Source organism: Musca autumnalis, unplaced genomic scaffold (genome assembly GCF_047663935.1).
Source record: "Musca autumnalis isolate F117 unplaced genomic scaffold, ASM4766393v1 scaffold_1, whole genome shotgun sequence".
NCBI lineage: Eukaryota > Metazoa > Arthropoda > Insecta > Diptera > Muscidae > Musca > Musca autumnalis.
In genome coordinates, this window is record NW_027411644.1 from 17,890,875 (window position 1) to 17,915,200 (window position 24,326).

Below are 24,326 nucleotides of genomic sequence, written 5' to 3' on the forward strand. Positions count from 1 at the left end.
TTTTGTAAAATATTTATTTAATAAATATTGAATATAAAATAGAGATGAATAGAACAAACACATGAAGCAATATACACATACATATTAATACACAACACTGCGAATAAACTGAAATTTTTTAATAAATTAAAATACAAAAATATATTTAATATACAACTTTTAATATATAGTTATTGAAATTATGTTTGTCTTAAAATAACAGAGAGAGAGAGAGAGAGAGAGAGAGAACTATAAAAGTAAAAAATATGTCATTGTGGGGCTGACATAGACAATGACGAATCTACCTTCAAAGCCTTTATAAGGGCTTTAGCACAAAAATTTGTTCTCAATCTGCTTCTTGATTTTTATAAAAACGATATCGTCTTAAGTAACAAGATGTATGACCTACTTTATATCTTTATAATAATTACATATGAAAACAATATAAATATATGCTCTGTTCCAGAACCTGCAAGAAGCTACTATTTTTTACTACGATAACATTTTTTCCTTCATGTTATCTAAAAAAAGTAGTAAAAATTAATAGATTCTTGCAGACCAATAACTTGGTATTTATGTTTTGTGTATACTTCTTTTCTACATTTTATACTTAATTTTATACAAATAAATGGCCTGTTCCAGAGCTGCAAGAATCTACTAATTTTTACAATTTTTCGATAGTAAAAATTTGTAGATTCTTGCCGGTTCTGGAACAGGTATACAATTAATTTAAAAGAACATTTACAAAATTCCAAAAAATAAAATATCAATTTATGTACAACCATTATTCTTGGGTATGTATGTGTGTATGGGAAAGATGTTAAATCTTCTCATTAAAATGAAAACTTCAATGGCATTTGGTATACACAAAACACATTTCCACATTTAGGGCGTAAAATATAAACATTTATAATCATTACTAATAAACATAGAAATTATGCGTACATACTTAAAATATTAAACAATTTTCAAATAAAAATTTACAAATAGAAAAAAGTAAGTATTTGCTTTTTTTTGTATAGACAAACACAATACATTGCAATCGACGATTTTGTACATTTAATTTGAGTCGAATGAACTCATTTCTCAATTTTCAAATGTCCCATTATTTGGCCCGTCGAGGCATTAACAAATTGTGCCTGAGAGAGTTGCACGAAATTCGCCAGTGACGTGGGTAAATTTAGAACAGTAGCATCGTGACCTTTTAATGCATTTGAATTGGGAGCCTGTATTGTTATGGTATTACCGGACATATCCTGCGTGGTAACCATATGCATAATTTGCGGCACCAAATGTAATGTTTGTTGCTGTTGCGGCTGATGCTGTTGTTGTTGAGATATTGTTGTTGCTGTCAACTGTGCGGTACTAGTTGAAGATGATTGTGTCTGTTGTTGATGTTGCTGCTGCTGTTGATTTTGTTGCTCATTTTGATTTTGAGATTCTCTGTTAGTGTTGGCATTGGTTTCCGTTACATCCTCAGACTTTTTATCCTTAAACATAAAAAATAAATGATTTTTTAGAGAAATATGAATTAGTAATTTAATTTCTATTCCATAGAATAGAAGACCTCCGTAGGGGTCTTCCATAGAATAGAAGACCTCCGTAGGGGTCTTCCATAGAATAGAAGACCTCCGTAGGGGTCTTCCATAGAATAGAAGACCTCCGTAGGGGTCTTCCATAGAATAGAAGACCTCCGTAGGGGTCTTCCATAGAATAGAAGACCTCCGTAGGGGTCTTCCATAGAATAGAAGACCTCCGTAGGGGTCTTCCATAGAATAGAAGACCTCCGTAGGGGTCTTCCATAGAATAGAAGACCTCCGTAGGGGTCTTCCATAGAATAGAAGACCTCCGTAGGGGTCTTCCATAGAATAGAAGACCTCCGCCTTTAGGCGTGGTTTTTAACGAACATTTTTTTAAGCAACATCGGACCTTTAGGCGTTGGTTTTTGAAATATATTTTTTTAAGCAACATCGGACCTTTAGGCGTTGGTTTTTGAAATATATTTTTTTAAGCAACATCGGACCTTTAGGCGTTGGCTTTTAAGACTTTTTAGCAACATCATGCGTTGGTTCTTGAAGAACATTTTTAGGCAATATCGGAGCTTCAGCCTTGGATTTTTAAAGAATTTTTTTTGAGCAACATCAGACCTTCAGCCATATATTAAGAATAATTTTTGAGCAACATCAGACCTTCAAGCGTGTATTTAGGATAATTTTTAACCAACATCGAATCTTCAGACATGCATTTTTAAATAATATTTTTCTTTTGTCCGACAAATTTCTTCACTGGGAATTTCCTTCGCCCCAGCAGATCTTAACGCAAAATAATAAAAATATTAATAAAAATAATTATAATAATAATAATTATAATAATAATGATAATAATAATAATACTAATAATATTTACCTCCTCCGCTGGTATGCTGTTCGTTTTATGCATCAATTTATGCTGGCTATAATACGCCTTGACCGCAAATGATTTGTTACAAATTTCACATACAAAATTACTTGCATTGGCTTCGGTGTGTATTCTGAAATAACACAATAAGAAAAAAAAAAACGAATTATAAAATACTCAACGACTATCCCTACAATAAGCTCTACTTACTTCCTATGTTTACTTAGATTATCTTTTCGAGAAAATGGTTTTTGACAAATGTCACAGCTAAACATTTTCTTGCCAGAATGTGAAACCAAATGACGCAACAAATGTTCCTTACGATTAAAGGCCTTGGGACAACCCTCTTCGTTGCATTTAAACGGTCGTATGCCTGTGTGTAATTTAAGATGTTGTGTTAAATGTTCCTTTTTCTTGAAAACTCGACCACACTGAGAACATTCTATATTATTGCTAGGACCAGTACCGCTTATATTTGCTGCATCAGCACCGGTGGTAGACGATTGTTGTTGGGGTGGTGGTATATCAATTTGGGTGGATGCTATGGGAATTGTTGTAGATGTGGAACTTGTGGTGCCACTTTGATCTGCGTTAGAATTTTGTTCGGTGACCACCGTGTTTGTGGTGTTAATTTTCTTTATAATTTTCTTTGGTGGTGAAGCAGCAGTTGATGTTTTGGGTATGGTACCAATTACTTGAGATTTTTGAGTAGGTAATGATTGAGACTGTTGTGGTGCAGATTGCTGTGTCTTTGCCATATTTTGAGAGACCGTAGCTGGTTGTGTCTGACTTTTTGTTTGTTGTGTTACAACTTTTAGCGCAGCATTAGTCGTGGGAGTTGTTGTAATTTTTACAACATGATTACGATTCGAAGTCAGTGATTTGTTATTTTGATTCTGAGTTTGATTTTGTGTTGTGGTGACACGACTTATGGTTATATTGTTTTTATTGAGAATCGGTAATGTTGGTAAATTTGATGGAACTGACTTTTTGGAATGCACCTCATTTTCATTTGATGATGATGTGGCCGTATTTTGATTTGAAGTTTTTGTTGTTATACGTTGTACGGTTATGCCACCATGTTGTGTTGTTAGTGTGGTACTTGCAGATTGTTGCTGTTGTTGAAGTTTTTGTTTTTGTTGTTGCTGCTGTTGAACTTGTTGCATTATTTGTTGTGTAAAACTGGTGGTTGGTGTTATTTCAATGGTATTGGCGCCTGGTGTTTGTGATATTTTATATTTTGGTCGAGTACAATGATCCTCTGACGATGTTGATGTCGATGATGAGGATGCTTTTGTTTTTTCTTCTTCATTTGAAGATTCTTTTTTAATGTTGACTGAAGGACTGATGATTTGTTGCGATGTTATTTGAATATTTTTTGATGTTACTGGGGCACTGGGTTGCTTAAATGTTTGACTTTGTTGTGGAGCTGTTGTCTCTGGCTTCGTTAACGGAGTCTGTTGCAATTGTGTTGTGGATACAGGAGGAGCCATTTGTAATGTCTGGACTTGATTCATACTTAGACCTGATGAATTGTTATTCAATGCCGCAACACTGCCAGGTGTTTGGAATGTTTGATTCGGTGCTAATTGAATGGTGGGGGCCAGCTGCATTATTGGTTGACCACCAGTTATTTGAGGTTGGAGCTGCAAATAAAAAGATAGAATGAACCTCATATTTCCCATTCAACACACAAAACACACTTACCTTCATTTGTAATTGATATGTTGTGGGTAATATGAAATTCTTTGTATCAATATGGGCCACAAACTGCTGATCGGTGTTTTCATCTTTTATAGTTATGGGCAAGTAACATTTATTGGGTGACAACATATTCGTTGTAGAGTTTTGGGCCAACGAGTGGGTCTGTAATGCGGCGGCAGCATTTAATTGTGTTTGTGGTTGTAGAAGTGGTGCTAAATTCGAAAGTAATGCCGCAGTCGCATTAGGTTGATGTTGATTGGTTTGTAATATTGCTTGTGGTGTTAAAGTGGGTTGCAACTGAAATTGTATTTGAGGCCCCAGGGCGGCGGTATGAGTATTTAGGGTAGTGGTTAATTGTGGTATGGGAGTAGTAAGTGTAGCAGCAGTAGGGGTACCATTGTTATTGCTAGGTGGTGTTGTAAGAACAAAGTTTAATTTGGGTTTCTTATTCTTTGATGGACTAGAATCTTCACTGTCGGAATTGCCACTATCCATTGTGGAGGAGGAGGGTATGCTAGTGGCATTAGTTTGTTGTGTTAAATGTGGCTGTGAAATATTTGCAATGGGGGGAGCTGTTATGGTAATCTGTTGTGGCTGTAATTGTGATGTTAGCAATTGTAGCTGTTGTTGTAATTGTTGCAACTGTAGCTGTACTAATTGTTCCTGTTGTTGTTGCTGTTGAATTTGAACTTGTTGCTGCTGCTGGACCTGCTGCTGTTGCATGATTTGTTCTTGTTGAGATTGGGCTTGGGACTGTTGCTGTTGTTGGTGCTTCTTTCCGATTGGCGTTACCTTAATATTTGGCTTCAATCTTAAGAACTCCTCTAAAGCACTATAAAAATTAACAATTTTATAGTTAAATTATTCAGAAAATATTAGGAAAGTAATATTTGAAAAGTGTTCATACCTATTCTTAATCTCCTTTTCTTTTTCAGTTGCAACAGAAGCTTGGTTTGTCATGTGTTGCTGCAACTGCTGATTAATAGACTGTTGTTGTTGTTGTGCTGAATTGTCTAAAGTAATGGTATATTGAGGAAAGGCAGGTTTTTCAGCCTGAAAAAATAGGAAAGCATAGAGACGTAAATTTAATTAAATTAAGATCTCAAAATTACCTGCTGAATTCCAACCGCTTGCATTATTGAATTTAAAAAATCTTGATTCTGATTTGAACCATTTGTTGTCATAGCTTGTGCCAATAAATTCGATCCCTGAAGTGTAAATACAGGAGCTTGCTGTTGCTGCTGCTGCTGGAAGGGATTAGATTGTTGCTGTTGCAATGATGATGACGATGATGGGGTCAAAGTTGTTGTCTGCTGTGGCTGCAGCGCAACTGTTGTGTTTAAATTACTGAGTACATTTCCATTTTTTGCACTTGTATCTTTTAGAACAACTTTTGCACCATTCTGTGATGAATCCAAGCAGGAATTCAACATTATTTGAGAATTCCGGCATAGACTTCGAAATTCCGCAAAACTCTCTAGGTTTTGCAGACATTGTTGACATACAACTTTTGGCAAACGATCCGACTCTTCAACCTAATAATGTAGGAATATACGGTTTTACTCACTCCAACTGACAATGGATTCAGCAATACTTACGTTTAAGGATAAACACTCCGCTAACTTGCAATTCATATTCTTTGACTTTCCTTCGACGGAAAATATTTCAATTTTTCCCGTGTTTGTTGTCGTTGCTGTGCAGACCCGACACAAGTCATAAAAATTAACACTTTTAATATTTGTCATGTTTGTTCATTACTTCCTTCTATTTATGTAAGGACGTAAAATATTTAAAGAACTATGCTTTGCTGTCTGCTTGTGTCCTGTCTTGATTTGTTTTGCATTGTGGAGGTTTACGTTTTACATTCTTTAGGTCACTCTGTTTGCACATCTTTCCTTTTAGCAGACTAAGTCTTTATTTGTTTATTTGTGTTTTTTAATTATTTTTGGCATCTTTTCCCAGCTTTTTTTGTTTATAAAAACAAAAACAAACAAGTTTGTTTATAAAAGCAATTGAAAATAGGAATAGGAAAAGCGACTTTCGATTAATCGATATTTGGGTTTAATTGTATGAATCGATGTCGATTAATACAATCGAAACCTTTCTTGATTGAATTTCGATTTTCGTACCAACGATGGCACAATAAACAAGGTAGATGCATCAGCCCAGCTATCCAACTGTTTTAAATTGAATACGTCGTAAAAACAAATTTGAACATTATGAATTTTGTTCAAAATTATTGTAAATTTGGTTTTTATACTTTTTTGCTCAGAGAGAAAGCAGTTCATGATGAGGTAAGCGCAAGATCTATTTATCAGTAGTGGGATTCTATAATGCATTTTTAGGCTACCGACAAAAATCGGTGATGATTTATTTGACGTAATGTTGGCGACATTTCCTGAGTAATTCAGCCACGTAAAACTTCTTTACAAGTCGTGTCTTAGAACACGCCGTTCGGACACAGCGATAGACAGTAGGTCCCATATCATTGAGCTAATATGAATCGGGGGGTCCCGCCAAGGATGTTTGTGGAACAATTATAACAAACAATTTGACAGTTTAACACCAATCAGCTTATTTCATTATGGATAAGCGCAAAAATCTAAAAATTTTTACTACGATAACGATTTCTCTTTATGATATCGAAAAAGAAAATACTAAATTAAGTAGATTCTTGCAATTCTGGAACAGACCAATAAAATTACTTTTACTGGTCCTGTACTGCTCCTTAAAAGTTCATTTACATATAACCGGATTTAATGAACCCACTGGGTTTTTAAATGTCAATTCCATTGAGTACACGTCAAATAAATCCTCATAAAGAAGGTTAACCCTGCAAAAAGCTATAATTTAATTAAATTAGTCGTTCTTAAATCGAGTTCCCCAATACAGCAAGTTCATAAAATTATTTTAGTATGGAACTCGATCTAATAGCGCATAATTTTATGAAACCTTTTCAACGAAATCACTCTAGTGTGGACCGAGACTTAATGGCACAGTTATTGTTATTGATGTAATACCTTATTCCGCCATGCTTTTAAGAATGGTAAAAATTGTGAACTGCTCCCATATAAATTAGATCCGTTCTTTTACTTTTTAATGATAAAAACTGTCAAAAGCTTTAAATACACTTTTCTTCAAAAAGTACGGGAACAGAAAATGGCAAATAAACTGGAGCAAATGTCAAAGTAGAAGTGCCAGCCAATCTGACAAACATGTTGCAACTTTGTTCTCGCCCAAATTTGTCGTGTAAAAAGTTTCTGAAGAGAAAGCTATTCAGCTAAAGCTTGATAGTCCGACTATCGTTTTGTCTCGGTCTACAATGGAGCGATTTCATTGAAAAATTTTATGAAATGAGGCGTTCTTAGATCGAGTTCCCCACTACAGCAATTTCATGAGATTACTCTACTATGGAATTCGATCTAGGGTCGCATAGCTTTATGAAAAATTTTCAATGAAATCGCTCTAGTGTGGACCGGGACGACTTTGGTCGCTGTTGCAAAGCAATAGTTTTTTAAATAATTCGCCACAGCTAACCCAAAAACGTGTTAAATCTGTTTTAAAAATACGATCAAAACACTAAACTGAATACCGATAGTTTGCCAGCTCTATATTTTTGTTTTGCAACTTTTTAGGTTTTTTTTTGCGTTTTTGGAAAAATGTGCAAAAGTGTTAAAAATTTTTTTTTTGTGTTTATTCTGGAACACAACTTATATTGTCGTTTATTAACGGTCTGTTCCTTTAGGCTTACTTCCGTATCGTAAATAGCTTTACAAATGACTGAAAATCTGCGAAGTATTGTGAACGACAATTCGCCGTGAATTTTTTCACTTCCTCCCTTAAGTTGCAACGGCGGAAAGACGGAACTAACGGGGAAATTTCATTCATGATAACCCCCTTTATGTTTCTTAACGCCGTTGTACTTAAGTACTGCAAAGCTACGTGTTTCAAAACGTTAAAAAATACGTTTTTTAGCGCAGTTTAAAAGCAAACATGTATCATTTTTATTTCTGATGTAATTAGTTGCATTTTCCACAAACAATGCATGAGTGTGCAACTGAAATATTTTGACGAAGTTTTAACAACACAAAGCAACTGATGATACAGGAGTCAGAACGAGTTCGGTAGTGAGTTGCTTTGTATTTATGCATGAAACTAGGGGTTACTAGAGTAATTTTATGAAGCTGCAGTAGTGGGGAAAACGATTTAAGAACCCCTAGTTTCATTCAAGAATACAAACAACTGAAAAAACTGAAGTCGGCCTCAGCCTTACTTTTAAAAATGACAAAGGTTGCAAAAATAGTAAAAGGCTATCATATCATTTGTATTTTTTAAAAGTACTCTTTTCGAGTAAATATGGTAAAACTAGAAGATTCTTGCACGTAAAGGAACAGAGCTTGTAATGAAAAATACCCTATATTGCAATATGTTTGCATCAAAAATTCAGTTCATTCAAATAAAAACACCAACATTCAAAATAAAAACACATTTCAAATCACTGTATGGATACACATAGGTATGATTTTCTTTTTTTATTAAAATGTTAAATAAAACTTAAGAGTTAAGTTGGAAAATAATAATTTACATTGATATAGAGAATTGTTAATATGTGTATACCTTTAAAAGGTACATATAACATGTACCACATACAAAAGTTGAGATGTCGTCTTCACCCGAAAGGAATGCCAAGTTGTATTTATTTCAATATTTAAGAAATCTTTTTTAGTCATATCATTTTAAAAATTGCAATAAAGTCTTGAAAATGTTAAACAAAAGTTACTTGGCATATCTTACGTGTATTGTTTAAGAGTGAGACGGTCAATGTATATATTTGTATATATATATTGTTTTTAAATTATGTCTTTCTAAACTATTGCTTAAGTTAAATGAGAGAATAATTTACTGTTCTTCCATTGTTTGATCTCCTTCTCCACCTTCTGCTGCTTCTCCATCACCGCCTTGTTCATCTCCAGCGGCCTCTTCATTTTTAACAGCTTCTTCTGGTTTTTCAGTTTTACTTTCTTCTCCATTTTTCTCATCCTTTTTGATTCCTACATTATCGTATTTTTCTGATAGTAGGACTTCATATTTTGTTTTAAGCACTGGTGTGCCATATTTTTCGTGGAAACTTTGTAAACGTTTCAATGACATGCGCAACAAGACAATATCTCTGTCTCCCAATTTCTCTACCTCGGTCTTATTAGATTCGTATCTGTAAATGAGTCTATTTGCTGAACGCAAGGCATCTCTTTCTTTTTTGGTCATTTTTGAGATAATGGGATCTGGTTTAGTGGTTGCATTTTTAGCGACGGGCTTACCTTTGACAGCAGCATTACCAGGCTTTCCAGCTGTACCAGGTTTCCCTGCAGCACCAGGTTTTCCTGCAGCCCCAGGTTTTCCTGAATATGGAACCAATTGTTTAGATTTATCAGTGTTGCCACCAATATTTTTTATGGCCTTCTTCAAATCGATCAACTCTTTGACAACCAAACTAGAGTGTAGGGCCAAAAGTTTGGCTTCATGATTTTCAATGCCAGCTTCTAACAGAGAACGCATTTTCTTTTTTGCAGCTCCAGATAGCCTAAAATCATATGGATAGTTCTTCTTTGATTCCTTGATAAGTTGGGCCTTTTTACGCTCGAATGCGGCTACGGTAGCACCTACAACTTTTTTAGCCGCTGCAGCAGGAGCAGAAGCTTTGGCTGCTCCGTCTTTAAGATATTTTTCATATTCATCTACGATGGCCTGGTTTTTGGCGAGAGAATTCTTTTCATTTACGGTCAATTTTGCAGGACCTATAAGTTTGAGTTTCTGGACAAGACCCAAAGCAGATTTATAGCGTTGTTGTTTTTGCAATTCATCGATTGCCCATTTTTTACCCAATTTCCTTTGATGGCGTAGATTACTTTCGTAGTCCTGTATGATTTGAATGTGGAATTGTAGATTTTTCAAATCACGTGGTGTACTAATACCACGGGTAATTTTCCCCTCAATTTTCTTGCGTATGATGACGGATTTCATGTAGGTTTCACGATTGACAACATTGTTTGGTGGTCGTACTGGTCCACCAGGTCCCTATGATAAAAAATAAATCGTTTAGTACATTTTTAAATATGATTGTGGTATAAATTTAGGAGGATTGTGACTGGGAAGCTTGCCAACTTTTCAAATTGAAAGAACGCGTCCAACATGCATTGCCAGCAATTTGAAAAATTAACTCATAGTTCCCTTTGACATAATCTATAAAAAAATCTAACTTTTTTCGAATTTTAAACGATTGTTTTGTTAATATAATGCTTTATAAATTTGTATAAAATTGTTAGTATTTGATCTCGATATTTACTTATTTCCATATAAGGTTTAATTGCTTCATATCCATACACTGCTGATGCGCCTTCACAGTGGCGTTTTTATTGGTATGTATTAAAATATGTTCATTCGATTTTCATTTTTTCTCAAGAAATTTATATATATTCTAGTTTCGAATTTCCAATTGAAGTGTCATTTGCTGAGACTCCTTAGAGATTTACATACCAAGGGTATGATGCACGTTCTTTTTATATATACAAAAGGTTGGGGAGTTGAACAAATGTGCCCATTGAAAAGATCAAAAAGGAAATCAGCCTAAACTAAGATCAATTAAATGTTTTCATTATGAAATTATTGATCTTAAAATGGCCAAAGGTTTCAAAAAATCTTGGGAGTGCAGAAAACTTTTGCCGACTAAAAATAGGCATTTAACAATTACTCAATTCAAGCTCATCTGCGAAATTGACATTGTACCAGAATTTTCATTTTCTGCTGTCACAAGATGGTGAAAGTGTATCACACTTTCATTGTCCCTTTGCGAATGAGATTCGACAAATTAGAAATACAGAAATTTGAAAAAAAGACCATGTATGTATGTATATGTGGTTTAAATACACACATGAACCGGATAAAGCCAAACACCCTTATAATGGCGACGATTGCTATTTCACATGGCAATGACAATTGTAGTATGTACACAAGGATCACAAACATAAGGGTGGTGTTTATATACATACGTAAAAGGGATGGTTGACTGCGCTATCCGTTGTGTTAACGGCGTACCTAATATGAAGTATGTACAAGCTGCCAGTGTTGGGTTAAACACCGACAAAATAATAAAATTCACTATAAAGACAATCTTTATCACAACTAATCCTTCAAAATCTCACAATAAACAGCAGGTAGCTCAACAACATGCAATCCCAAGACATCAGCATGACGCTGGTTTAGCTGGCTATTCTACTGAAAACCCACACATTTCAATAGGACATACAAATAGCCTTCAAACGGCATAAAATGTATTTCTTATTTTCTCTACCTGCCATGTTTGTTTTCCATTTCTAAGAACTCATGTTTAACACGTGTTCCACCAATTTCAATATTTCCAAAAAAAGGCTCTTTACTGACAGATAAAAAAATCAACAGATCAGGTAATGAGCAAACATTGTTACAATTGTATTTTTCGTCTTCTTGTTACCTACAAGAATTTTGTTAATGGCATAACATTTTTCCTGAGTGATTGAGGACAGAGCGAACTGCCTAACAATAACAATATGTCTGTTCCAAGGATCTAATAAATTGTACTACTTGTTCGATATCATAAGGAAAAATTGTTAATCGTTGTAAAAATGTGTAGTATTTTTAAGCTCCTGTAACAGACATATTTGTAATTTTGGATATGTATATGATAAATTACTAAGTAATTTAGAATTTCCATTTAAACTGAGCTGTGAGCCATCATAGCGTTTTGTGGTGACAGTTTTCAGGCATATTTCATTTCTGCTCAATTGGGCTGTATGTTCTATAACCAACATTTTGTGTCGATGAAAATGCCTCAGAAAGTCAAATTTGCGTTGTCAAAGCAAATCATATCTTTAAAAGTTCAGGGGACTATTCTGTAAATTTTTAACAAATTTACTCATTGTTTATTTTACAACAATTTCATTTGTTTGTTTTGTAGTTGTTACAAAAACAAAAGAAATTTAAACAATATCGAAAATTGTTAAAAGTTACAGAATAGGCCTACAGATCAAAGACGTTCTAGTGTTATAATACCAACAAATTAAAAATGGATACTGGAGATCCATGTAAGACATCAACAATTTATACCCTTTCTCACATAACGGGAAGGGGCTTTTAATAAATACAAACTAAATCGTAAAAAATCCGAATTTCTATACGACTACTGTTGTTTTTTGTGCTAGGGTTGTTTTCGTTTTTTTTTTGTACAGTTCCGTAAGAAGTACAAAATATCCTCCTCATGGGAAAGTACAAACTAAAAATGTTACTAATTTGTTTTTTTACAATAACAAATAATAAGACCAAGTTTACATTAGCGTTCACTGTCATGATAACCGTTCCATTTTGAATTGTTTGAAGTATATTTTCATAAATATAAACTCAAAGATTTCAAAAAAAGGAACAGTTCTACCATGATAATAAACTCTAGTGTAACTGGCGTTTAAGAATTATAGGTAGGTATGTAGTTGTTTTTGTTAATTACCATATTGCCGCCGCCCATTCCCTGGTTGGGAATGAAATTATTTCCTCCATTGTTCCATCCACCATTGTTGAAGTTGTTACCCTGAGCAGGGAAGGGCATGCCAAAGCCACCACCACCACCAACATTTACACCACCATTGTTGTTCCATCCAGATGAGGGGCCATTGTTAAAACTACCCCAATTGGAGTTTTGATATGAATCTTGGTTGTTTGAATTCCAATTTTGATTGCCACCCCAATTTTGATTATTACCACTATTGAAGTTATCAAAATTATTGGGACCAAAATTGTTATTACTTGATGATCGGCCTCCAAATTGATTTTGGTTGAAATTATCACAGTTATTACTGAATCCTTGATTATTTCTACCTTGCATATTATTAACGAAATCAAGAGCCTTTTCTCTGGCTACTTGAGGATTAAAACCCTCATTGATGAAGCGTTGATAGACAATGCGACATGCTTGAGTGAAATCTAAATTGTCCAAATTAGGACCTGAACCGCTATTACTATTGTTGTTGTAATTATTACCGCGGTTATTGTCAAAATTGGATGATGAAACACTGTTGTTACTGTTGGACCATGCTGGTGTTGTTGATGGTGGGTTATTTCTTTGCCTTGAACTGTCCCTAACCTCAAAGGGGCCAGAATAGTCGTCCGACATGGCTTTCAGTTGTACAGTATAACCATTATAGTTATAACCGTTTCTTGCCCGTATAAGATTTTGTGCATTTCTGAAGGGGAATATCATGTTTAATTTTATCTACATTATGTCTCGTTAATTGGCACAGTAATCACGCGCCTAGCTTGGATTTCACTTACCTTGAATTTTCGTACTCGACACAGGCCACAGTAAAATTGCCTTGATTTTTCACATCTACGTATAGTAGACGTCCAAATGGACTGCAAAAGTCATCAATATTTCTGATGGTTGTACCTGGTGGCAAATTTCCAATTAAAACACGGCTCATTTTGTATATTTTTTGTAATTAAAATTCTTTTTTTAGCAGCAAAATTGACCCGACGACCGGTAAAATCTTCACTTATGAAAGCAACAAAATTCTTCTCTACACTGAACTCTGTAATGGCGTCGCTTTCGTGATACGAAAACATGCGAAGCAACGTTGTCGGCTCGATAAAAGTTATCGATTTGTAAAAAAATCGATTACTCGCATGAATCACTGTAGAATGATATCAACGTAAAAAGAATCAAGGCCAAAGTTGTACGATTTATCGATGGTAAAGGGATGTTTACACTATCTATGAATGTCATATGAGATGTCAAATTTCCTACCTGTGAATGTTGTACACATAGTGTGACCACTATAAAAATTTTCATCTATCAAAATTATGTGGCAACTCATATGTACATTTTTCATTTATGCTTGGTTTACATTTACGAAATCCACTCGATTTCGACTGTCAATTCCTTTGCTTAAACGTCAAATGAAATCCAATCGATTTCAGATGAGTTTTCATTTGACGTATACGCAAAGGAATTGACAGTTGAAATCGAGTGGATTTCGTAAATGTAAACCAAGCATAAGGGAGCGCTCTATTCGGCCATGTATTTTCGTATGCAGTTGAGAAATTAATTGTTAGAAGAAAACGATTTTACCAAAAATGAAGGAAATAGGTAAAGAAAGCGAAAATGTGAGTGCGATTAAAGTTTTTAACAATATAAGCCCTGTTCCTTTAAGTTCAAGAATCTTAAAGTTTTACAACTTTTTACTCGAAAAGCGTTCCTTTACTTCAGACACAATACAATTCATATGGGAGCAGTTTTCAACTTTTACTACTTTTGCCGGTTTTACCATTTTCAGAAGTAAAGGAACAGACCAATAGATCGTGTTATTTGCGTTATTTATATTTTGTGGTCATATGAAATTGTATGCTAGTGTGAACGCAAAAACTAAAAGTGGTATGGACTTTGATAAACATAAATGATGTCGAATGTAGTGTAAACAATGTATACCCAGTTTTATAGTGTTCATCATTCACGCACTGTGATAAACTTAAAAATGTTCAAACGAAATTTGTGCGTTCTTCATGTTTGTTTTTCCTAAAATATCTGTCATCTGCTTCACATCGTCAATGTAAACAATGTTCACAGTTGCATTGAGTACGATCATGGCACAATAACTCAAAATGCGTTATTGTGAATAAAATCTTCATACAAAAAGTAAACAAGCAATTCACAGTAATGAATTATTGTGATCAAATTTGACGTTTGACATGATTTGATGTAACACCTTCTTATTCCACCATGAGTACGATGCATGAGTGTGCAACTGAAATATGTTAACAAAGTTTAAACAACACAATGCAAATGACGACACAGAAGTTAGCCGTTCAGTAACACTACTATAAATTACCCGTTTTATTTAAAACGGCCTGATTTAACTGCGGCATCATAAATGTATGTGTATTTCTTTACTTCCGATAAATCGTACAACCTTTGCCTCTTTTTACGTTGATATCATTCTACAGTGATTCATTCGAGTAATCGATTTTTTTACAAATCGATAACTTTTATCGAGCCGACAACGTTGCTTCGCATGTTTTCGTATCACGAAAGCGACGCCATTACAGAGTTCAGTGTAGAGAAAAATTTTGTTGCTTTCATAAGTGAAGATTTTACCGGTCGTCGGTCAATTTTGCTGCTAAAAAGAATTTTAATTACAAAAAATATACAAAATGAGTCGTGTTTTAATTGGAAATTTGCCACCAGGTACAACCATCAGAAATATTGATGACTTTTGCAGTCCATTTGGACGTCTACTATACGTAGATGTGAAAAATCAAGGCAATTTTACTGTGGCCTGTGTCGAGTACGAAAATTCAAGGTAAGTGAAATCCAAGCTAGGCGCGTGATTACTGTGCCAATTAACGAGACAATGTAGATAAAATTAAACATGATATTCCCCTTCAGAAATGCACAAAATCTTATACGGGCAAGAAACGGTTATAACTATAATGGTTATACTGTACAACTGAAAGCCATGTCGGACGACTATTCTGGCCCCTTTGAGGTTAGGGACAGTTCAAGGCAAAGAAATTTACCACCATCAACAACACCAGTGTGGTCCAACACTAATAAAAATGTTTCATCATCCAATTTTGACAATAACCGCGGTAATAATTACAACAACAATAGTAATAGCGGTTCAGGTTCTAATTTGGACAATTTAGATTTCACTCAAGCATGTCGCATTGTCTATCAACGCTTCATCAATGAGGGTTATAATCCTCAAGTAGCCAGAGAAAAGGCTCTTGATTTCGTTAACAATATGCAAGGTAGAAATAATCAAGGATTCAGTAATAACTGTGATAATTTCAACCAAAATCAATTTGGAGGCCCATCATCAAGTAATAACAATTTTGGTCCCAATAATTTTGATAACTTCAATAGTGGTAATAATCAAAATTGGGGTGGCAATCAAAACTGGAGTGGAAATCAAAATTGGAATTCCAACAATCTAGATTCATTTCCAAACTCCAATTGGGGAAATTTCAACAATGGCCCCTCATCTGCATGGAACAACAACGGTGGTGTAAATGTTGGTGGTGGTGGTGGCCTTGGCATGCCCTTCCCTGCTCAGGGTAACAACTTCAATAATGGTGGATGGAACAATGGAGGAAATAATTTCATTCCCAACCAGGGAATGGCCGGCGGTAATATGGTAATTAAAAAAAACTACATTTATACCTATAATTCTTAAACGCCAATTACACTAAAGCTTGTTATCATGGGAAAACGGCTCCGTTTTGATGCCTTTGATTTAAAATGTATAAACATATACTTCAAACAATTCAATATGGAGCTATTATCATGACAATGAACATATAATGTAAACGTATACTTATTATTTGTTATTGTAAACAACAAATGAGTAATATTTTTAGTTTGTACTTTCCCATGAGGAGGATATTTTCTACTTCTTACGGAACTGTACAAAAACCTTAACACAAAAAAAAAACAACAACAATGTCGTATAGAATTTCGGATTTTTTACGATTTAATTTGTAGAAAGCCCTCTTCTCATGTGAGAAAGGGTATACATAATTTGTTTATGTCTTACATGGATCATCTGTATCCACTTTTAATTTGTTGGCAGTATATAACTAGAACGTCTTTGATCTCAACTTTTAAAGATATGATTTGCTTTGAAAACGCAAATTTGAATTTCTACGATAACCATCGACACAAAACGTTGGTTATTGAACATATAGCCCAATTGAACAGAAATGAATTGTGCCCGAAAACTGCCACCACAAAACGCTATGACAACTCACAGCCAATAAAGCTCACTTTGTACTCAATCACTTCATTTTTTGAAGTCTTTCCGAAGGATTTTCAGTCCTTGTGATTTAAAATATAAATTTGTCTCAATTCGGAAAAAAATGCCGTGTCATTAACAAAATTCTTGAAACTAGCAAGAAGGCAAAGAAGATACTTATAATAATCTTCGCTCATTTACCTGATATGTTCGTTTTGTAACTGACATGGTATAGAGCCCTTTACGGGAAAACTGATGGAAATTCACGCCAACACGTGTTACACATAAGTTCTTACAAATAAATTCGGAAAAATGCCGTGTCATTAACAAAATTCTTGAAACTAGCAAGAAGGAAAAGAAGGTACTTATAATAATCTTCGCTCTTTTACCTGATATGTTACTTTTTGTAATTGTCATGGTATAGAGCCCTTTACGGAAAAACTGATGGAAATTCACGTCAACACGTGTTAAACATAAGTTCTTACAAATAAATGGATGCATGACAGGTATAAGAAATACATTGTATGTATGCCCATAACATTTTAAAGTATGGTATGGTTTTTTCTAGATAATAAATCAGGTAAATCAGCATCATGCTGATGTCTTGCCATTACATTTTAATGAGATACCTGTTGTTTAATGTGAGATTATGAAGGATTATGTTTCCTCTTATTTTTACTTGCGATAAAGAATGCTGCTCTAATGCCTTTAACTATTTGCTCGATGCCTAACCCAACGCCGGCAACTTGCACATACTTAGGTATGTTGATAACATAACGGAGAGCACCCACAGGCATACATCGCTTTATGCCTATAAACATTGTGGCATTTCCAGGTGTTATGTGCTACATATTTTAAATCATCGATTGTAATTATGTACTATGGGTCATTAATATTGCTAAACTTCGTCAAAATATTTCAGTTTCACACTCATCAAGCATTGTTCTTGGAAAATGTAACTAAATGCATCATAAATAAAAATGATCATGTTTGCAGTCATTTGCAAAGCAATTGGCGATACGGATTGATTTGAAAACGCAAAAAATCAATCTGGAGGCATTAAAAGTTAGTTTTTTTATTAAAATGTAATGTCAAGAAGTTTCTCCTTGAAATTCATCATCACTTTTAACTTTAAGTTAATCCAAACTATAGCAAAGGAAGACTTATAATAAGACATTTAATCCTCTCGTTGTAATTACAAGGGTGTTTGACTGCATCAGAAGCATTTAGGTAAATTTAAACATGATTCTTTGTATTATGTTACGATTGCCGCAAAAGCAATTTCGAAAATCAAATTGAGTGGTATGAGCTTGAATTAAAGATCTTTATTCTAAGATGTTTTCGAAATCTATGACCTTTTCAGGATCAATAATATTGATCTTGGTTTGAGGTGTTTTCATTTCTGATCTTTTCAATTGGGCACATTTGTTCAACCCTATCTACCCTACCTTTTGATCATACCCTTGGTATGTAAATCTTCAAGGTGTTTCAGCAAATGACACTTCAATTGGAATGTACTATAACTAAAGAAAAGTATATATAACTTTCATGAAAAATTAAATTGAAATGAACATATTATAATATTGATGATAATGATATATAACATTCTTGAAAAATGAAATCGAAATGAACATATTATAATATTTAGCCATAATCAAACACCACTGTGAAGTCGTATCAACAGTGAGTGGATATGAAGCAATTAAACCTTATATGGAAATAATTATATCGAGATCAACAATTTTATACAAAATTTATAGCAAAACAATTGTTTAAAATTCGAAATTAAGGTAACATATTCTTGTTATGGAACTATGAGTTAATTTTTCAAATTGTTTGCAAGACATATTGATCGCATTCTTTCAATTTGAAAAATTGATAAGTTTTCCAGTCATAATCCTTCTATCTTTATCCCATAATCATATTTAAAAATGTACTAAACAATTTATTTTTTTATCATAGGGACCTGGTGGACCAGTACGACCACAACGTAATGTTGTCGATCGTGCAACCTACATGAAATCCGTCATCATACGCAAAAAAATTGAGACAAAAATAACCCGTGGTATTAGTACACCCCGTGATTTGAAAAATCTACAATTCCACACTCAAATCATACAGGACTTTGAAAGTTATCTACGCCAACAAAGGAAGTTGGGTAAAAAATGGGCCATCGAAGAATCGCAAAAGCAACAACGCTATAGATCAGCTCTAGGCTGTGTCCAGAAACTCAAACTTATTAGTCCCGCAAAATTAACAGTCAATGAAAAGAATTCTCTCGCCAGAAACCAGGCCATTGTAGATGAATATGAAAAATATCTTAAAGACGGAGCAGCAAATCCTTCTGGTCGTGCTGCTGCTGGCGGACCGCCTAAAAAAGTTGCCGGTGCTGCATTAGCAGCATTCGAGCGTAAAAAGGCCCAACTTATCAAGGAATCAAAGAAGAACTATCCATATGATTTTAGGTTATCTGGAGCTGCAAATAAGAAAATGCGTTCTCTGTTAGAAGCTGGCATTGAAAATCATGAAGCTAAACTTTTGGCCCTACATTCTAGTTTGGTGGTCAAAGAGTTGATCGATTTGAAGAAGGCCATAAAGAATATTGGTGGCAACACTGACAAATCTAAACAATTGGTTCCATATTCAGGAAAAACTGGTGCAGCAGGAAAACCTGGTGCAGCAGGGAAACCTGGTGCAACAGGAAAACCAGGTGCAGCAGGGAAACCTGGTGCTGCTGGCAAAGGTAAGCCCGCGGCTAAGACTCCAACCACTAAACCAGATCCCAGTGTAGCAAAAATGAACAAGAAAGAAAGAGATGGCATGCGTTCAGCAAATAGACTCATTTTCAGATACGAATCTAATAACACCGAAATTGAGAAACTGGGAGATCGAGATATTGTCTTGTTGCGCATGTCATTGAAGCGTTTACAAACTTTCCATGAAAAATATGGCACACCACTGCGTAAAACAAAATTCGATGTCCTACTATCAGAAAAGTATGATAAAGTAGGACTCAAAAAGGACGAGAAAGAAGGAGATGAAAAGAAAAGTGAAAAAACAGAAGATGCCGGTCAAAATGAAGAGGCCGCTGGAGATGATCAAGGCGGTGACGGAGAAGGCGGTGATGTAGAACCTGCAGAAGGAGATCAAACAATGGAAGAGCAGTAATTTATTCTATTACCCTATCTTAAGCAATAGTTTAGAAAGACATAGTTTATAATTTATATATACAAGTATAAACATTGACCCTCTCACTCTTAAAAAATACACATATGATGCCAACCAAGTAACATTTGTAACACATTTTCAAGATTTTATTGCAATTTTTAAAATTAAATGACTAAAAAGATTTCTTAAATATTGGCATAAATACAATTTGGCATTCATTTGGGATGAAGACGATATCCCAATACTTGTAAGTGGTACATGTTACATGTACGTATGCTACTTTTAAAGATCAATGTAAATTTATATTTTCTAATTTAATACATAAGTTTTATTTATAATTTTAATAATTAGGAGAAATATATGTATACAGTGATTTGAATTGTGTTTTTTGATTTCCCAACAACATGGTTTAAATTCGCCACCACAAAATGGTAATGGTAAACAAACAAGTTTTTGGTCCTAAAGATTCCACGGATAGATCAAACACTGGGGCCTAATTGTGTGATTTCATATGGAGTTGGTTCGACCCGAGTACTCAAAGTTGGGATGACAACATTCGTTATCGAGTAATTGAGCATAAATTTGCAAGTAATTTCTCGAGGCCAAATTGCATATCGTAAACAAATAAAATGAAAGATTTTTTTATAGTACGTTTTTATATTATCCTGATATATCTAGTCGTGTATTAAAGATTCCAGGTTATACATTTGAGAGAAACAATCGAAGGAACTCTAGAGGTGGTGGTGTTGGCATATATATTTTGTCTGGAATCTCCTATAAAGTTGTGTATAAATCATCTGTATTAGGTAAATACGAATATAGATTGCAATGGTTTTCATTCTCACTAATAAGCTTTTGATGTTTCTGCTCTGAATGTTTCCGATATGGATGTCAAATGTTGCATGGTATCATGTCTTATCACCGGATTGTTTGAATTTGTTCTATTAGTGCGTAGAAGGATACGTTCAGATAACTGGATTAAGGCAAAATCCCATTACTTTTGCTCAATCGGGTCCAGACATGGCCTTTAGGTCTCACAAGTCTAACAGAAGTGCCGAAAATAGAGTTAAATCTATAACGTTAAATCTATGGACGCAGAAGAAAGTTTAATGCTGTAGGCTCAACTGCTCTGTGGCGTTTATTAAGGACTTCCGGGTGGTGAGGTTGCTTGCCAGTGTGGTCGTTCATTTTTGTCAGTCAACAGGCAACCACAAATGCTCTGTTCCAGAACCGCAAGAAGCTACTACTTTTTACTACGAAACATTTGGTCTGTTCCCGAACTGCAAGAATCTACTAATGTTTACTACTTTTTCCGATAACATAGAGGAAAAAATGTTATCGTAGTAAAAATAGTAGCTTCTTGCAGGTTCTGGAACAGAGTAATTTTTTTCTTTGTTATCGAAAAAAAAATAGTAAAAATTAGTAGATTCTTGGAGTACTGAAACAAAACAAAACTATTTTGTGGTTGCCTGATTACTGATTTAAACGGCGTACACACGATCAGTTTTGACTGTCAGTTTTGTTCAAATAATTGGTTGCAGTCATCAGGCAACCACAAAATAGGTCTGTTCGATAACTTCGCCAGTAAAAAGTATTTGCAAGTACTTGCAACTGCTTCTCATTTCTCTTTCATTGAACAAGTTTGTTATCGGGCAGCATTTAGTAAAAGTTTGTGCAAATTTGTACAAACTTTTGTGTTAACCATCAGACCTAATATTTTGTGGTTGCTGGACAGTTTGACATTTATCGATATTTCCGAAAAATCGACAGTCAAAACTGATCGTGTGTACCAGAGCTAGCAAAAAATCGATGGCACTATCGATAATATCGATTGTTATTTAAAAACTCAATATCGATAGATAGTTTTACATATCGATATTATCGGAATAAAAACCCCTAACCTGAAATAAATAGAAATTTCGTTGCTTTTCGGTTATGTGTGTGTGTAAGAAAGTAAGTCCGTAGTCACACGTACACATTTTTCTGTAAAATAAAATGTATTTTTTTACATTTTTTATAAAATAAAAGGATTTGTTTATTCTCCTTTACATTTCTGTGAACTACTTTTGCATAATTTCAAGAAAATCATTGACATTTCCGCCATTTTCATCTCCAAATTAATGGCGATGACAACTTAACGATAACATCGAAAGCATATTTTAATATTTTAAAAAATTATATCGAAAATATCTAATGTTGGGAATATCGATGGTTTGCCAGCTCAGTGTGTACCCTGCTTTATGGCTGGGGAGCCAATATTTGGTCTGTTCCAGTACTGCAAGTATCTACTACTTATTCGATATGTTTCGAAATATTTTATCGTAGTAAAAAGTAGTAGCTTCTTGCAGGTTCTGGAACAGAGCATATAATTATTTTTTATAAGTTTGTATAAAATTATTTAACCTTTTTACTTAGGATAGAAATATGTTGTGTTAATACTGTTTATTGACCTTGGAGGCTTTAGTATTAATAATGAGTTAATAAATAAATAATCGGGTTTCAAATGTCAATTCCTTTGCGTATACGTTAAATAAATCATCATTACTAAGTGCTCTGTTACAGAAACTGCAAGAAGCTACTATTTTTTACTACGATTACATTTTTTCCTTTATGTTATCGGAAAAATTTGTAGATTCTTGCGGTTCTGGAAAAAAGCAAAGGTTAACCCTACAAAAGGCTATAATCAGGCATGTCACAGATTCCGATCGGAATGGTTTTAAGTCCGTTATTTCATTTCGATCGTTTTTGTTTTAGCTTCTTCAGATTTCGATGGATTTGGTGAAGTCAAAAGAAATAAAAAGATTGGATAAAAGTGTAGAAGTGGAAATTGTGAAAATATTTAGTCTGTTCCCGTACTGCAAAAATCTACTAAATTTTACTATTTTTTCCGATAACATAAAGGAACAAATTTTATCGTAGTAAAATTTCTTTATTGGATTTTTAATTTTTGTATTGTTTCTGTAATTGATGTGCAAAAATTGTGAATTGCTTGTTTACCCTTTGTATGTAATTTTTTTCACAATCAGCCCAATCATGAATGAAAATTCCGTGCGGAATTTCTCTCTTTTCCCTTCTTTGCTATCACAAACAAAAAATCCGCACGGAAAAAAATTCCGATGGAGAAAAAGTAGGTATCATGAACGCTCTCAAACATGTGTTTTCATCCAAAAAAATCTCCCTTGCAAAACTGAAGGGAGTTTACAAAAAATCTTAGTATTTTCCACAAACTTTGTACAAAACATGCAAAATAAACACTTTTGTTGGGTTTTTATACTAAAATCTTCAATTCTCGATGGAAATTTATTAAAAAATTAACATATTACAGAAACTGCAAGAAGCTACTATTTTTTACTACGATTACATTTTTTCCTTTATGTTATCGGAAAAATTTGTAGATTCTTGCGGTTCTGGAAAAAAGCAAAGGTTAACCCTACAAAAGGCTATAATCAGGCATGTCACAGATTCCGATCGGAATGGTTTTAAGTCCGTTATTTCATTTCGATCGTTTTTGTTTTAGCTTCTTCAGATTTCGATGGATTTGGTGAAGTCAAAAGAAATAAAAAGATTGGATAAAAGTGTAGAAGTGGAAATTGTGAAAATATTTAGTCTGTTCCCGTACTGCAAAAATCTACTAAATTTTACTATTTTTTCCGATAACATAAAGGAACAAATTTTATCGTAGTAAAATTTCTTTATTGGATTTTTAATTTTTGTATTGTTTCTGTAATTGATGTGCAAAAATTGTGAATTGCTTGTTTACCCTTTGTATGTAATTTTTTTCACAATCAGCCCAATCATGAATGAAAATTCCGTGCGGAATTTCTCTCTTTTCCCTTCTTTGCTATCACAAACAAAAAATCCGCACGGAAAAAAATTCCGATGGAGAAAAAGTAGGTATCATGAACGCTCTCAAACATGTGTTTTCCTCCAAAAAAATCTCCCTTGCAAAACTGAAGGGAGTTTACAAAAAATCTTAGTATTTTCCACAAACTTTGTACAAAACATGCAAAATAAACACTTTTGTTGGGTTTTTATACTAAAATCTTCAATTCTCGATGGAAATTTATTAAAAAATTAACATATTTCACAAAATAACATTAGTTTGCAAAATCGGTCACTCTCAACTTATTCATCGAAGGATGGCAGAATTTTGCACATACAAAACACCGCTTCGATATTGTTGAAAAACACTGGATAAATGCATATTTGCAATTATTTTTACTTCAAAATTCATATTTTTTCAATTTTTGCCATCTTTTTATTAAA

At 34.1% G+C, this 24,326-nt stretch overlaps 3 protein-coding genes across 4 annotated transcripts; 1 reads left to right on the forward strand and 2 right to left on the reverse strand.

Annotated features, from left to right (window-relative positions):
- Positions 1 to 924: 924 nt before the first annotated feature.
- pad (poils au dos) lies at positions 925 to 6,166 on the reverse strand. Of its 2 annotated transcripts, none has more exons than XM_073968137.1 (7): positions 5,679 to 6,166; positions 5,193 to 5,615; positions 4,988 to 5,133; positions 4,084 to 4,912; positions 2,587 to 4,022; positions 2,386 to 2,509; positions 925 to 1,469 (listed from the first exon to the last, which is right to left on the reverse strand). In XM_073968137.1, exons 1-7 carry the CDS (start codon positions 5,823 to 5,825, stop codon positions 1,059 to 1,061), a joined length of 3,516 nt encoding a protein of 1,171 aa, XP_073824238.1. In that variant the 5' UTR covers positions 5,826 to 6,166; the 3' UTR covers positions 925 to 1,058. The 2 variants fall into 2 exon arrangements, with proteins under 2 accessions (XP_073824238.1, XP_073824244.1); XM_073968143.1 differs by lacking the exon at positions 925 to 1,469 and adding an exon at positions 2,150 to 2,291.
- Positions 6,167 to 8,575: 2,409 nt separating this feature from the next.
- LOC141394189 (uncharacterized) lies at positions 8,576 to 13,732 on the reverse strand. The gene is made up of 3 exons (XM_073968170.1): positions 13,435 to 13,732; positions 12,614 to 13,346; positions 8,576 to 10,155 (listed from the first exon to the last, which is right to left on the reverse strand). The coding sequence occupies exons 1-3, from the start codon at positions 13,581 to 13,583 to the stop codon at positions 8,980 to 8,982; spliced, it is 2,058 nt and encodes a 685-aa protein (XP_073824271.1). The 5' UTR covers positions 13,584 to 13,732; the 3' UTR covers positions 8,576 to 8,979.
- Positions 13,733 to 15,160: 1,428 nt separating this feature from the next.
- LOC141394182 (uncharacterized) lies at positions 15,161 to 20,439 on the forward strand. Its single transcript, XM_073968157.1, has 3 exons — positions 15,161 to 15,458; positions 15,545 to 16,295; positions 18,855 to 20,439. Exons 1-3 carry the CDS (start codon positions 15,310 to 15,312, stop codon positions 20,058 to 20,060), a joined length of 2,106 nt encoding a protein of 701 aa, XP_073824258.1. The 5' UTR covers positions 15,161 to 15,309; the 3' UTR covers positions 20,061 to 20,439.
- Positions 20,440 to 24,326: the final 3,887 nt, after the last annotated feature.